Here is a 13013-nt window from a genome sequence, read left to right as displayed (position 1 = left end):
AAGTTTCATCAGCCTTACAAATAAGTGGGGAAAAAAAACAACAAAAATCAACATTTAAGGGGAGAGAGTTACAATATATTTGTAGTGTTACAAGCAGTTAATTTAACAGAATATATTTTAAATAAGACATGTAAACTGTTCCCAGGTTTCTCATCAGTTTATGGTTGTCAGTCAGTATTGTCTGTGCTTCATTCAGTGTGTTCCAGTGAACTCCCAAAATCTGTATACATCTGCTACCGCCCACTAAATGCTACCTGCACATTCCTTCTTTTCAACAACAATCCAGCACAGATTATCTGACACACTGTTTGTTTGTGCATGTCAGTCTTGTAGAGTGTGACACAAAATCATTATAACATAATACATTATTAAACATGTTTTCCAACTGAACAAGACGAACTGACAGGCTGTCACTGAACATTTTTTTCACTTTAGAAAGGTTTATAGAATTAAGGAATACATGCTGACTGGTGTTATACCCATCTGTGGGTGTAAGTAGAGCTGGCCAACTATTCAGAGCAAATCATTTATCTTAAGAATTTTGTGCCTTTCCTTGTTTTGTGATTTAACCACAAACAGATCGTGAGTTTAATGGTTTTGTTTGCCATTCAAAAGGGTTTGACAGATAATTTATATTAATATATTTCAATCTGTGGTTTATTCGTGATCTCACTCTGACTATTCACTATTGTTCACAGTGTGTGATTGATTGGTCACCTTGATCACATGATATTCTCTCTCTACTTTTATGGACGACTGAAATGTTTATCAACAGGAGGAGAAAAATTGGAGATTTCAAGATGGCAGTGTGAACATTAGGATGAATTAGGCTCTATTTATTTACATATTTGCGAACACACAATTATAAGTTTCAGAGTAGCAGCTGTGTTAGTCTGTATTCGCAAAAAGAAAAGGAGTACTTGTGGCACCTTAGAGACTAACCGATTTATTTGAGCATAAGCTTTCATGAGCCACAGCTCACTTCATTTTCTTTTTACACAATTATAAGACCTCCACTTTCAACAAACATTATTGTGATCAATCATATGGAAAACAGAGTTATGTATTCCACCAAAGTCATCCTCTGCTTTCATTTAAACGTGAATAATTTTGTAGTATTCCCCCAGGGCGTATTTTGGGAAATTAAGGGAATTAAAGAAGTCAACTGAACAGGAAAACTCAAGGATTTAAATGTGGAGGAGGCTTGGAATTTCTTCCAATCAACAATATAAAAACTGCCTGAAATTTTCATCTCAAGAAAAGGTAAAAATGTATGGGGAAAGGCTCCAGGCCCAGATGCCTGAATAATGACCTCAAAAAGATGATTAGGAGTAAGCACAGAACCTATGGGGACTGGAAAAAGGATTGATCAGCAAAGAAAGCCATAACTTGGAAATTAGAAAATGTAGGAATAAAGTGAGAATTGCCAAAAGTCCAGTTAAATTAGCTCTTGCCAAGGAAATTAAAATAAACAGGGTTTTCAGTTATATAAATAAAAAGAGACTAAGGAAGGATGAGGGTAGACAGCTATGCAGGGTGAATGGCAAGGAGATTGAAGATAATCTAGTTAAGGCTCACATACTAAACTAATACTTTGTCTTGGTTTTCTATAAGGATGATGATATGGAACATGGGCATGAAGTGGGGAAGGCTGATGGAACTGAGTATATGGAAAGAGAAATTACCTCATCAAAAGAGTTGGGGGTGAGAGAATAACTTCCTTCCCAGAATACTGAAATAACTGGCACATGAGATTGCTCGTCTGGCAAGAAGGATTTTTAATCTATCTCTTCAGGGGTAGTTCCATATAACTGGAGAATAGCTAATGTTGTATTTATATTTAAAAAAGGGGGGGACTGATCAAGCAATTATAGATCTGTTACTCTGACCTCAGTAGTATGCAAGGCTTTAGAACGAATTGTGAAGGAAAGAATAATTACATATGTTACTTCACCTTTACTTCCGTGAGACATGGTTTTAGCAAAGGTAGATCATGCCGATTAACTTGATTTCCGTCTTTGAAAAAAATAACTGATGATCTTTAAATAAGGAAAATGCATTAGATCTAATATACTTGAACTTCAGTAAAGCATTTGACATGGGAAATTATTAGTTAAATTAGAAAAGTGGGGATTACTACAAGAATTGCAAAGTGGGTAAGGAACTGGCTAAACAGGAGAAGGCAATGGGTTGTGCTGGAAAATGAATTATTGGATGAGTAGGAGGTTGCGAGTGAAGTTCCTCAACAATCTGTCTTAACACCAATCTTACTCAATATTTTTATTAATGACCTTGGCAGAAAAAGTAGGAGTGTGCTAATGAAATTTGCTGATTACACAAGGTTGGGAGGCATCATCAATACCGGGTGGGATGGGAGGGTGGGAATATTACATAAGAAGATCTAGATGGCCTGGAAGACTGGTGTGACAGAAATGGATGAAATTCAGGAGTACAAAATGCAAGGTCATGCACTTAGGGTCTAATAATAAGAGTTTCTGCTACAGGCTAAGGGCTCATAGTTGGAAGCGACACAGGAGACTAGGTGTACGGGTTGATCACAGGATGACTAAGAGCCACCAGTGTGATGTAACTGTGGGGGGTGTGTACAGTGCTGGCCACCCATGTTCAAGAAAGATTATTTCAAACTAGAACAGGTGCAGAGAAGAGCTACTTGAATGATAAAGGGAACAGAGGGCCTATCTTATGAGAGAAGACTAGAAGAGCTTGGCTTGCTGAGTCTAGCAAGAAGGCTGAGAGGGGATATAATTTTTTTCTATAAATACATCAGGAGGGTAAACACCAGGGAGGGTAAAGAGCTATTTAAGGTGAAGAAAAATGGTGGACAAGAACAAATGGGTGTAAACTGGCCATGAACAAATTCAGGATGGAATTTGAAGAAGGTTTCTAACCATCAAAGGAGTCAGGTTCTGCAAAAGCCTCCCAAAAGGAGTTGGGGTGGGGGTGGGAGGGCGTAAACAACTTAGTTTTAAGAGAGTGATGGACAAATTTGAGTGTGATTGTATGATGGGGTTGCTTGTGATGGTAGGGGACACTGGGGATCACTTCTGGTTTTTGTGTTAGGTTCCTAAAAGCTCATGCTTCAGGGTTTCTGCCAGCCACCTGTTGCAGTCAGGAAGGGGATTTTCCCCCAGTATAGTTTTTGAGGGGAAGGGGTTGTTGGGGTCACCCTGCAAGTGGTGACCAAGTCTGGTGGAAGCCAGAGTGTGACTGAACTGTTGCTGGCTGGCTGCAGCTATATGCAGATACTCAGGGCGAGACCTTCATGCTGTTTGTGAGAGGCCCAAGTTGGGAGCTACAGCTGCAGAGCATTGTGAGGCACCCTAGGTTGCAGGACAGGTGGTGATACAATCCCTTATTAGTATGAATTGCACCCTCGAATGTGATAGCCGCCTCCTTCTGACACATCAAATATGGTTATGGCTGGAGATGGGACATGGGGCAGGGTGGCTGCTGGTCTTATGTGGCACTGTGCATTCTCTCTGTTAGGTGCTTGGTTGACTACTATTTGCTCACATGCCTGGGTCTAACTGATCACCATATATGGGGTTTGGAAAGAATTTTTGCCCCAGGTCAGATTGGCAGTGACCTTTGAGAAGATTTCTCCTTTGTTTGCAGCTTGAGAGTGCAGGGATTGCCAGACTATCTGCGTATATCCCATTTAATCGTTTCCCTGCAGCTGTAGGAGACTCGGGCATTGGTGCACCTCGGTACCTCCTCTCTCCCTGTAGCACATAATAGTCTAGAGTCCTGTGGGCTGTAATACTTTGGTCTAATTTGTAATATTGGGTTTAGTGGGTGCGTGTTCGTGGCCTGTGATTTATAGGAAGTCAGACTAAAGGGCCTTAAACTCCATTATTCTAAGTTGTAGGTGTAGCTAAGAGGGGAATTTGACCCAGAGCATTTAAAATATGATCGGTACACCCCTCCAGAAGCCTAAAAAAACAGCTTCTTACTAGTATGTCAGCTGGAACTAGCCAGTAACTTAAGGGTGAATACAATATGTAAGTTAGAATTAAGGTGAGACCTAGCTCTTGTCAAATTTGTGTAGCAGGAAACACGATAGTACCTGTCTATTCCAAGGCCGAGAGATATTTTGATACCTTCGTTTTTTCTCAGTATGTTTTCCACAACGTCCTTGAAACATTCTAAATGTGGAGTTTGGCTGATTCTAGAATCCAAGTTTTATAAGAGTCATCACTGTAAATATGTTTTAGCAATCTGAGATAACTACAATCACAGGTAGAGTAATAAGGCAGTATCAACAGGTAGCACTAAGCAGGTATTTCTATGGAGACTTTTACTAACTGTGTGTGTGAAAGAGAGAGAGTGCACTGGTCAAAAAATAGGCAGGGTGTTTTGTTAAAAATTCAAGATTTTAATATTATTAAACATTAAAGAAATATTCTAAACTTTTCAACTTTCAGTGGCAGATTTAGAGTTAGTAGGGCCCTGTGCTCAGCTTCATTTTTGGGGCCGCCCCCATGGGACACAAGAGAAAATGTTCTTTTTCTTGGCTATCTCCCCCGCCCCCTGTTTTTCATTCTTTTTTTTGTTCATCCTCCTCCTATATTATAAGTAATAGGAAGTAAATGAAAATAAAGTGAGGTACCTTGACTGTTTTTGTAGTATAATTTTTTTTCCACAGACCACTTGAAAAGTGCTGAGGGTCTTGGCGGACCACTTAATGATCTTTCCAAAAATAGTTTGTACCATTAGCTAACTATTGTAAAGTGCTTTGGATAAGAGCGCTTTATTAAAAAAAAATCATAACCTTTCCTCGATCCTCCTGAATGGAGTTCTCGGACCACAGTTTGAGAACATCTGGTCTAGAAAGCTTGCATTTGAATTATGCTAACATGAAAAATGTGTAAAATAAAAAATATAGATGACGCACGAATGGAAAAATAAAAGTTAACTTCCTCTGAAGAAACTTATTCAATCTGAAAAAAAATATTTATTCAGATAGCTTTTTTTCTACACTTTTTCTTTACAAAATCATCAATTAAGTCGTTATAAGTAATATTTTGTAAAGAGGCACTTTCAATTGCCAATATTGCTGAGCTTGTCAAATAATTTTTAACTCGTTTCAATACAGAAAAAGAATGTTTGCCAGAAGCTTTTGTGACAGGTATTGTTAAAAATATGTTCCGAATGGTTTCTACATTTGGAAAGGTTGCCTGCAAACCGTCACATACAAGTCTATACAAATCAACTGGTGATCTTGAAGCACAGACCTCATCATTTTTGATAAAATGAATGAAATGTTTCACTTCATCTTCAAAAAGATTTATGTCTATGTCCTCTCAGTAGAATTCACTTAATTTCTTACTGTAGTGGCTTTTAGCATTTTCATCCATATTGTGTCAAAAAACACACAAAATAAATCAACAGTTTTCTTTAGAACTCACCTCTACTCTGCAATTGCACCATTACTGTGTCACAAATAACACTGACTGTCTCAATGATGATCTTCTCTTTCCCTTCTAAATTGATTTCATTGTCTCTAGTTTCATCAAAAAATAACTTCCTGTTTTTTTTACACCTCTCATCAGATATATCAGAGGAACCTATATTTTCTGTTAATGTTAGTGCCTCCGCTTCCACCGCGCTATAGTCATTTTGAACTTCCATGACAAAACTTGTCTCTGAGGCTAACAATTGTGCAGCATTCAAATAAATATGTATCAACCTTTTGCAGCGATTTGCTGACAGCATTAATTCTTTGAAGTAAACGGTTCCACAAAAGAGTAAAAGCAGCAATATCATACTTTTCAAACTTTTCTGCTAAGGATTTTGCTTCAGTTTTCGCATGTGGTTTTGCAGAATTTGATGTGGCTATGTATAAGGTTTTCTTTATAACATCATAGCTCATTTTCAAAGCCAAACAGCATCTGAACGAGCAGACCACCTGGTGTCACAAATTCTTTTGACTGTCAAATGTGTTCCATTTGCCTGCTCCAAGCATGATTGTAGACTACATCGATGAGTGGAAACAGGTTAAAAAAATGCATACGTGTTTTGAACGAAGTCAAAAAAATGGGTAGCTCCCTCACAAGATTTGGCTACAGCACCACAGATTAAATTTAAGGTATGGCTGGAACATGGTATGAATAAAGCAGAGAGATTTGCGTGTTCAGTCTTGCCTGTAGACCTGAATATTTTCCTGCCATATTTGCGGCGTTATCAAAACTCTGCCCATGACAATTTTTGATGTCCAAACCTAAATTTGCAATGATTTCCAAAGCAGTTGTCCCTAGACATTCAGAAGTGTGGGATTTTAGTGGGACAAAACAAAGAAATCACTCTACAACTTCACCATTGCCAGTCACATATCTTAAAATTAATGTTAATTGGTCTACATGACTCACATCTGGTGTTGAATCGACTATTATGGAATAGTACTTGCCATCCTTTACTTCATCAGTGAATTGGTTTCTGAGCTGCTCTGCCATTATGGTGATGAATTCATTGTAAGTTTGGTGCGTTAAAAAGTTGGTCTTCCCTGAGCCACAATTCTGATAATTTTTCAAATGTTCATTGAGAAAATTGTCAAATTCACTAAGATATTCAAGGCAGGTTAAAAAATTACCTTTTCGATTTGACAGTGATGACTCATCATGTCGTCTTAGAGGTAATCCCAAAGAAGACAGCAGTTTGACCGTGGCAACAACAGATCTCAGCACTTTCCTCCAATAAGAACACTCCTTTTCAAACTGAGCCGATAACACAGAATCAATTCTTCCAGATACTTTACACCTTTGAACAAACTTACACGTAGCATTAATATGAGTTTTGGAAGTTTCATGATCAGCAATATGTCTTGCAATGTTTCTCCAATTAGAGTGCCCGTTGACAAATGTTTGTTTCCCTTTACTGTGGTCAAGGAATAATTTGCAAACATAACAATAGACTGCCTTGGTGGTTTCCAAAAAAATCAACCAATTTCTCATTTCTGTCGTCTCCTTTTTCTTCTTCCTCAGAAAATGGGACTCATGAAGACCTCTAAATTGCTTTTGTCCTCCAACCTCATGCTCTTCTCAAATTTTTCATATTACCTATGTTTTTCGGTTTATTTACTAAGAAAAATTCTATCATATCCAATTAAACAGATTTTGGCCATAATGCAATGTCTTCAGGGTAGGTTTCTTCCCTTACTTCGACAAAATTACCAATATTTTGTAGTTTCATTGACACTTCAGAGTTCACTTGTTCAACTTTTGCAGACGTTGTGGTATCCCCACAACTCGGCAAGTGATCAGACAATTCAGATGTTTCCTCGCCCATACTTTTTGATGAATGTCCGCCATTCAATACGTCAAGCTTTTTAAAATAAGATGACAAACTGACTTTTTGCTTAGATTTGTCATCTTGCCTCGCCTTCATTTTTTTGCATTTTTGATTGCCAGAGTCATAGCGTCACTTCATTATTGCTTAAAAAACTGATCTTGATTTTAGGCAGATTTAAAAATGTCTGAAAGAGCAGGGGCGTAGCCACAGGTGGACCTGGGTGGGCCATGGACCACCCAATTAGGTTTAACGCCAATGGCGCTGGAACACTTTTAATAGTGGGGTGCTGAAAGCCAGCCCCCCCCACGGAGCGGGCTTCCCGAGTGCCCAGCCCTGGGGCCCCCTGTCATTGGTGGGTCCTGTGCCAGGGCACAGTACGTTTCATGGTAAATCCGCCCCTGCCAACTTTGACAACTTCCCTCAATTTTTTAAAATGTATTTACTGGTTTTGTCCCCCCACTTTCTTTCTAAAAGTGGGGGGGGGCGGGTGGGGGGGGGAGAGAGTGTCTGTGTGTTAAAGGGGGAAGAAAAACAAAAATGGAAAACAATTTTAATTTTTCATTTTATTGAATTGGAAAATTAGAAAATTTATATTAAAAGCCATTTTTAATAAAAAAAAAAAGCATTGAATGAATAATTTTGAACAGCTGTCTCACTCCCTGTATATATGTATGTTTAAAATATAATGTACATATCATTGCATATAGACTTACATGATCAAGTCCTGACTTCAGCAAATGTAAACTACAACCCTTTTAAATCCAAACTCTCGGTTAGCTGAATGAAATTCAAATTCCCTTCAAGTGTCCAAAGTCAGAATTTGGCCCTGAAAGCTCCTTTAGGCAGACATGTTAAAGATAGCCAAAGATGCAAACGAAGAATTTGAATGTTAAACCTCTGTACTGAAATGTGCCTCCTCTCTATAGTTGATTATATCCTGCCAAGCTTCTGGCTACTAAAAATGGTGCTGTCAGCTTCCAGTTGCTAATTCATTCATTTATTTATTTAAAAGCTTAGCGTTGCTGCTGTAGAAAAGTGGTAAAGCACCATGGCACAAGGAACCAGAAAGGATAGTTGGCATGTTCTGTAAGAGTTAGAGGAAGATTCCTCAAATCATTTTGGCTCAGATTCTGCTCCCTTAAGGAAGCAAAAACATTTTATTCTGTAAAATGACAGCAAAATAATTTATTTGTGGATTATACTCGAGAGACTCATAAAAGCATGAGAAATTTGTTTATTTGATTTGTAGGTCTTATTGTAATTACCTTTCAGGACATGAAATACCTTGGAGATGCAATAAAGTAGAAGAGGAAAGGCCTTTCTTTCTCCTGACCTGTGACTCTTACCTGAAATCAAATCATTAATTCCTCATTGAGGAGCATGGCCTCTTGTCTATACAAAAACCTTTTACCCATCATCTTTCTCTGAAGATGACTTAATTGGGAAGGATTCATAACTTCTGATAGAATCTTCTTGCCTTTGTACTAAGGCCAATAATCCAAGCAAAGACCTTGAGATAAAGTTATATAAAGGATTATAAAGAGTACAGGGAAACAAAAAGATCATTAGGGTAAGATGAGTTGAACTGAATCTCAAGGCTGTGTCTACACTATATAATTTTGTATAAAATCCTGAATTATTGTACTACCATTGGCGTAACTCTCTTCAGTTTTAGCAATAGTAGAAGAGCTAGTGTAGGAGGGCTCAGGTATCTTTAGGCTTAAAAATTTTATTAAGATGTTTTAAAAAAAAATGTGAATGGTACAGAGTTTAAGCGTAGAAGTTTCTGGTTATCCGGGAATAACGTACAGATTATCAAGGGGTGCGAAGTTCAGTTTAAGATTGGATAGCATAAGGAATACATAATCTGCAATATCCCCAATTGGGGGTAAAAGGTTAATGGGTCAAAGTACCCTCCTATCTCAATGTTTGTATGTTGTTCATATAATAGCTATGTTCAGGTGTGGAATGGATATGATGATGAGGATGGATTGACCCTCATTTGGTGAGATTTAACATTCAGTGAGTTTATGGTTCCAGTTCATATGGTCCAATGGAAAAAGTCTCTCGGTCCCTTTTAGTCGATGCACAATGTCGCTCCAGCTCACGCCTCCTTGTACTGTCATCTAGCCCTGCTCAGAGACCATTTTAATTCTGACTCCAGAATTTGGATAGGAAAAAAATCATTACACACTTTTACAGTAAAAGCAAGTGCATTAGTAAGATATATTTCAATCGACATGAGGTTGGAGTTAGAGTGGCATGAATCTGAAGAAGGGGATATGTGCAGTGATGGGTTATAACTGACAGGGAGGTTGTTGTGAAGGTGAGGAGTCTGCGGGAATGTTTGGGTGTTATGATTTTGGGTTGGTAAAGTATAGTATGCCAAATGAGGTTGGTCAGGATGTTAACAGTGACTTAACTCTGCTGGTAGGAAATGCAGCTGAGTGACATTCACTGTAAGAGGGAGGGGTGTGTGTGTGAGAGAGAGAGAGAGATGGAGGCCTGCTACAAATTTCAGATCGATATCTGATCTTTTTGAGAATTCAGAGGGATTCACAACCACTGTTCTATCTGTCATGAACATGTATACAAAAATTGCACTCATTTAAGGCTTTTAGAGATCAAGAGGCCTCAAAGATCTTGTCCTTATGAAGCAGATGATTTGGAAGTAGGATGCTAAATCTCTCCACATTTTTTAGCGTCGATGGTTGCTTACCCTATTATGTGACAGGGAGTATAGTTATTGATCACCCAGTCTCAGATCAAGTGACACACTCTTATTATGTTTATTTGTTTGGCTGTTTGTTTAGTGGAGTCAGCCACTTCAAGAACTTAATTTGTTCAATATATTATACTTTTAAATTCAGCAATACTAGTCTAATGACAGTAAAATTGTTGAAATAGTCAGACCCTAGCAACAAACAGGCCTGTTGTCAGATTTCAGGGATTTCATTACATTACCACCAAGATAAAGTCTCAATGAAGGGCATAAGTCAACCACTAACCACCTGGGGTTAGATAGAGACACAAGCCCCCTTACCCTGAGCTAAGTCATTGCATAGTTGTGTATTATGTTTGTATGTAGGGAGATTACTCCTTTATTTACAGTTAAATATGGGATACTAGACTTGATGGTCCACGGGTCTGATCTACCATAAATTCGCAAAGGGTCAAGATATAATTCAGCCATCAAGGAAACTAAACTTTTGTCTACAATTCCAGGATGAGTGACAAAAAAATACTGTGTTGAAGCCAGTTTATATCCTAAAGGTTATTGTTGCAATCAATAGAGTTAAAGTTAGCACACACTGTGTCTTTATATGAAAGGTTAGCACTTGATTCTCCTCTTGCTTATGCCATTGTTACTCCCAATTTATACCAGTGTGAGTGAGATCAAATCAAGTCCTTGCAATCTTCAGAAAACATAAAAATTGTGACAGGGAAACTCTGAATCCCTTGAATTGACACATTTCCATACCCCTGGAATTCTGTTGCACCTGTCAGGCTTGCCTTATAATTCAGGCACCATTTCTCACATGCGTAGAGTCATCCTGGTCTTGCAGAGTGGCTATAGATAAAATTGACCATCGTAACCTGTTCTTGTTCATTTTAAGAGTCTAAATCCCTGAAGACTTGTTTCAAACATTTTAATTTATGCAGAAAAAACTCAACAGAACATGAATTCACCTGCTTTATGTGCAAGATTCCAGGTACCAAATACACATGCACACACAAAGCTTAAAGCACTCTGAGATAAAAGCAAAGCTTAGAAATATAGAGGGGTAGTGTTGACAATTCTGCTGAGCAACAATTCTCATTTTCCATATGTAAAACAAACAATTTATCCTGACTCTCCCTGTGCACATAAATGGGTAAAAGATATCCTTTCAGCCATTGAAACTATTAAATCCTACTATGAATCTGCCTCAGATTGAAACATAACTATATATAATTGAATTTTCAGTTTCCAATGGATATGGTATTCTTTATGTCGTGTGCATTTCAGCACTTATTACATATAGTCTGTAAAACACTTTAGGATCCTTCAGCCTGTTGTTTATTTTGTATTTATTTGCATTTATTCTTTTATTTAAAGGTCTGAGCACTTTGGAATCTCCCATGAATATTCCTTTTCTCCCCCCTGATTTCTCTGCCTGGAATTTAACTTGGGTCATGAAAGATGCTTCCCCTTTCTTCCCTCACAGAGGACAGCATGGTAAGTAGGTTTATTTTCTATTCCCATGCAACTTTACATAAATACTGCATCAGTAGTTCAAAACATTTAAAGTAAGACGCTTCATGTTAAAATAGCCATGGTCCCCCTGCTATCAGAGAGGCTCTGCATGAAATGAAGGATCCACACTAGCAGATCAGATTGCTTGGTCATAACCACTACACTTTTAATTGACTTGGCAGGATTGGAATGGGACAGATCTGGGATTATGGTTCAGACTGTTCTCTCATATGACCTAATTAACGATCATGTAAAACCACAGTCGTCATACAGTAGAATGATATGCCAGTGTTTTCCTGGTCAGGGCAGGACTGAGTAAAGATATATCCAGCATGCAATTCAGTAAAGGGACTGAAGGAGGATATATCCACCAGCAGTTTCTCATGAGAAGAGATAAGGTGGAGAGAGGCTAATAAGATTTATTCTCCCTAAGCCTGTAATTATCTGCTTGAGGGAAAAGTTTGACCAACCTATATGAAGGAGTTCCATATATCTTCAAATTTATGTTGCAGCCTTTTATGTTGTGCAATATATATTATTTGTACTGGCATACAATATCTGCTTCTAGCTGTTGTATCTGCGTGACTGATGAGGACACACCAATTTCATTTTAGAAGGGACAGTAGCAAATTTTCCCCACCTTGGCTTTCACAGAGGCTTCAAGGAGGATTTCTCATTTATCCTTTATTACTTCATCCTAACCTCTTTTAAATTTCTCAGAAATATCATTCCAAGAGAAGGGTTTGTTCTAAGAACCTAAAATCATGTGGATTGGTTCCATCTAATGGAATCACATGTAGATAAATGTACTGTATCTAAGTTTACAATGACTTAAAATGGCTTTTGGCTGATTATATAATCTGTCTGGATGAAGTTCTATCAATGCCCAACCCACCATTCTGCAATGAATGGCAGGAAATCAATTGTATATGTTACACAAAGACGATTCCTCCTCAGTGCTCCAGAATTGGCAGAGAACAATATTTTCGTATATAAACCTTCTGCCAGGTGGAGCCAGCAGCAACAAGGGCTGGCTTCGGTATCTAGGGGTTCCTTTTCAACAGTAGAACACACAACCAGTTTGAGCCCCAACCCCAGGGACCTGGGACAATTACACACCATCCACTGGGCGCCTCTAAGAGGCAATACTTCCCCTCTCACAAGCACGGAGTCTGAATGTAGCAAAAAACTTTTAATAAAAGGAGTGAAGTAACTCAGCATTAATTTGGGAAAACCCCACAACTAGGGTTCATAAATATAAACCGTAAGCAAAAGACCCATTCCCAAGTAAGTTGGGCAGTGTCCTTTTCCCCTCAGGGTCTTAAGTCCAGCAACTCCAAAGTCCTTTTAATGTGCCCGTCCCACCCCACTCACAGTTACCGTCCTTGGCCAGTACAGCCCCAGAGTTCAGAGGTTCATCTGCACAGTTCACCTCCCACCCCGTGTGGAAGGGGGGACAAGGAGGCAC

The 13013-nt window shown here is 38.5% G+C and overlaps 1 protein-coding gene across 1 annotated transcript in view; it reads left to right on the top strand.

Annotated features, from left to right (window-relative positions):
* The window catches only part of ALK (ALK receptor tyrosine kinase), a 527922-nt gene that overhangs the window by 123543 nt on the left and 391366 nt on the right, over positions 1 to 13013 (top strand). The window contains exon 2 of the mRNA XM_074949139.1: positions 11408 to 11527. Coding sequence (XP_074805240.1) covers positions 11408 to 11527 — 120 coding nt within the window. The remainder of the gene's footprint in view (positions 1 to 11407; positions 11528 to 13013) is intronic.

Source organism: Natator depressus, chromosome 3, assembly GCF_965152275.1.
Source record: "Natator depressus isolate rNatDep1 chromosome 3, rNatDep2.hap1, whole genome shotgun sequence".
Classification (NCBI taxonomy): Eukaryota; Metazoa; Chordata; order Testudines; family Cheloniidae; genus Natator; species Natator depressus.
Note: the sequence above shows the minus strand (reverse complement) of the source record. Positions and strands in the feature narration are given on the sequence as shown.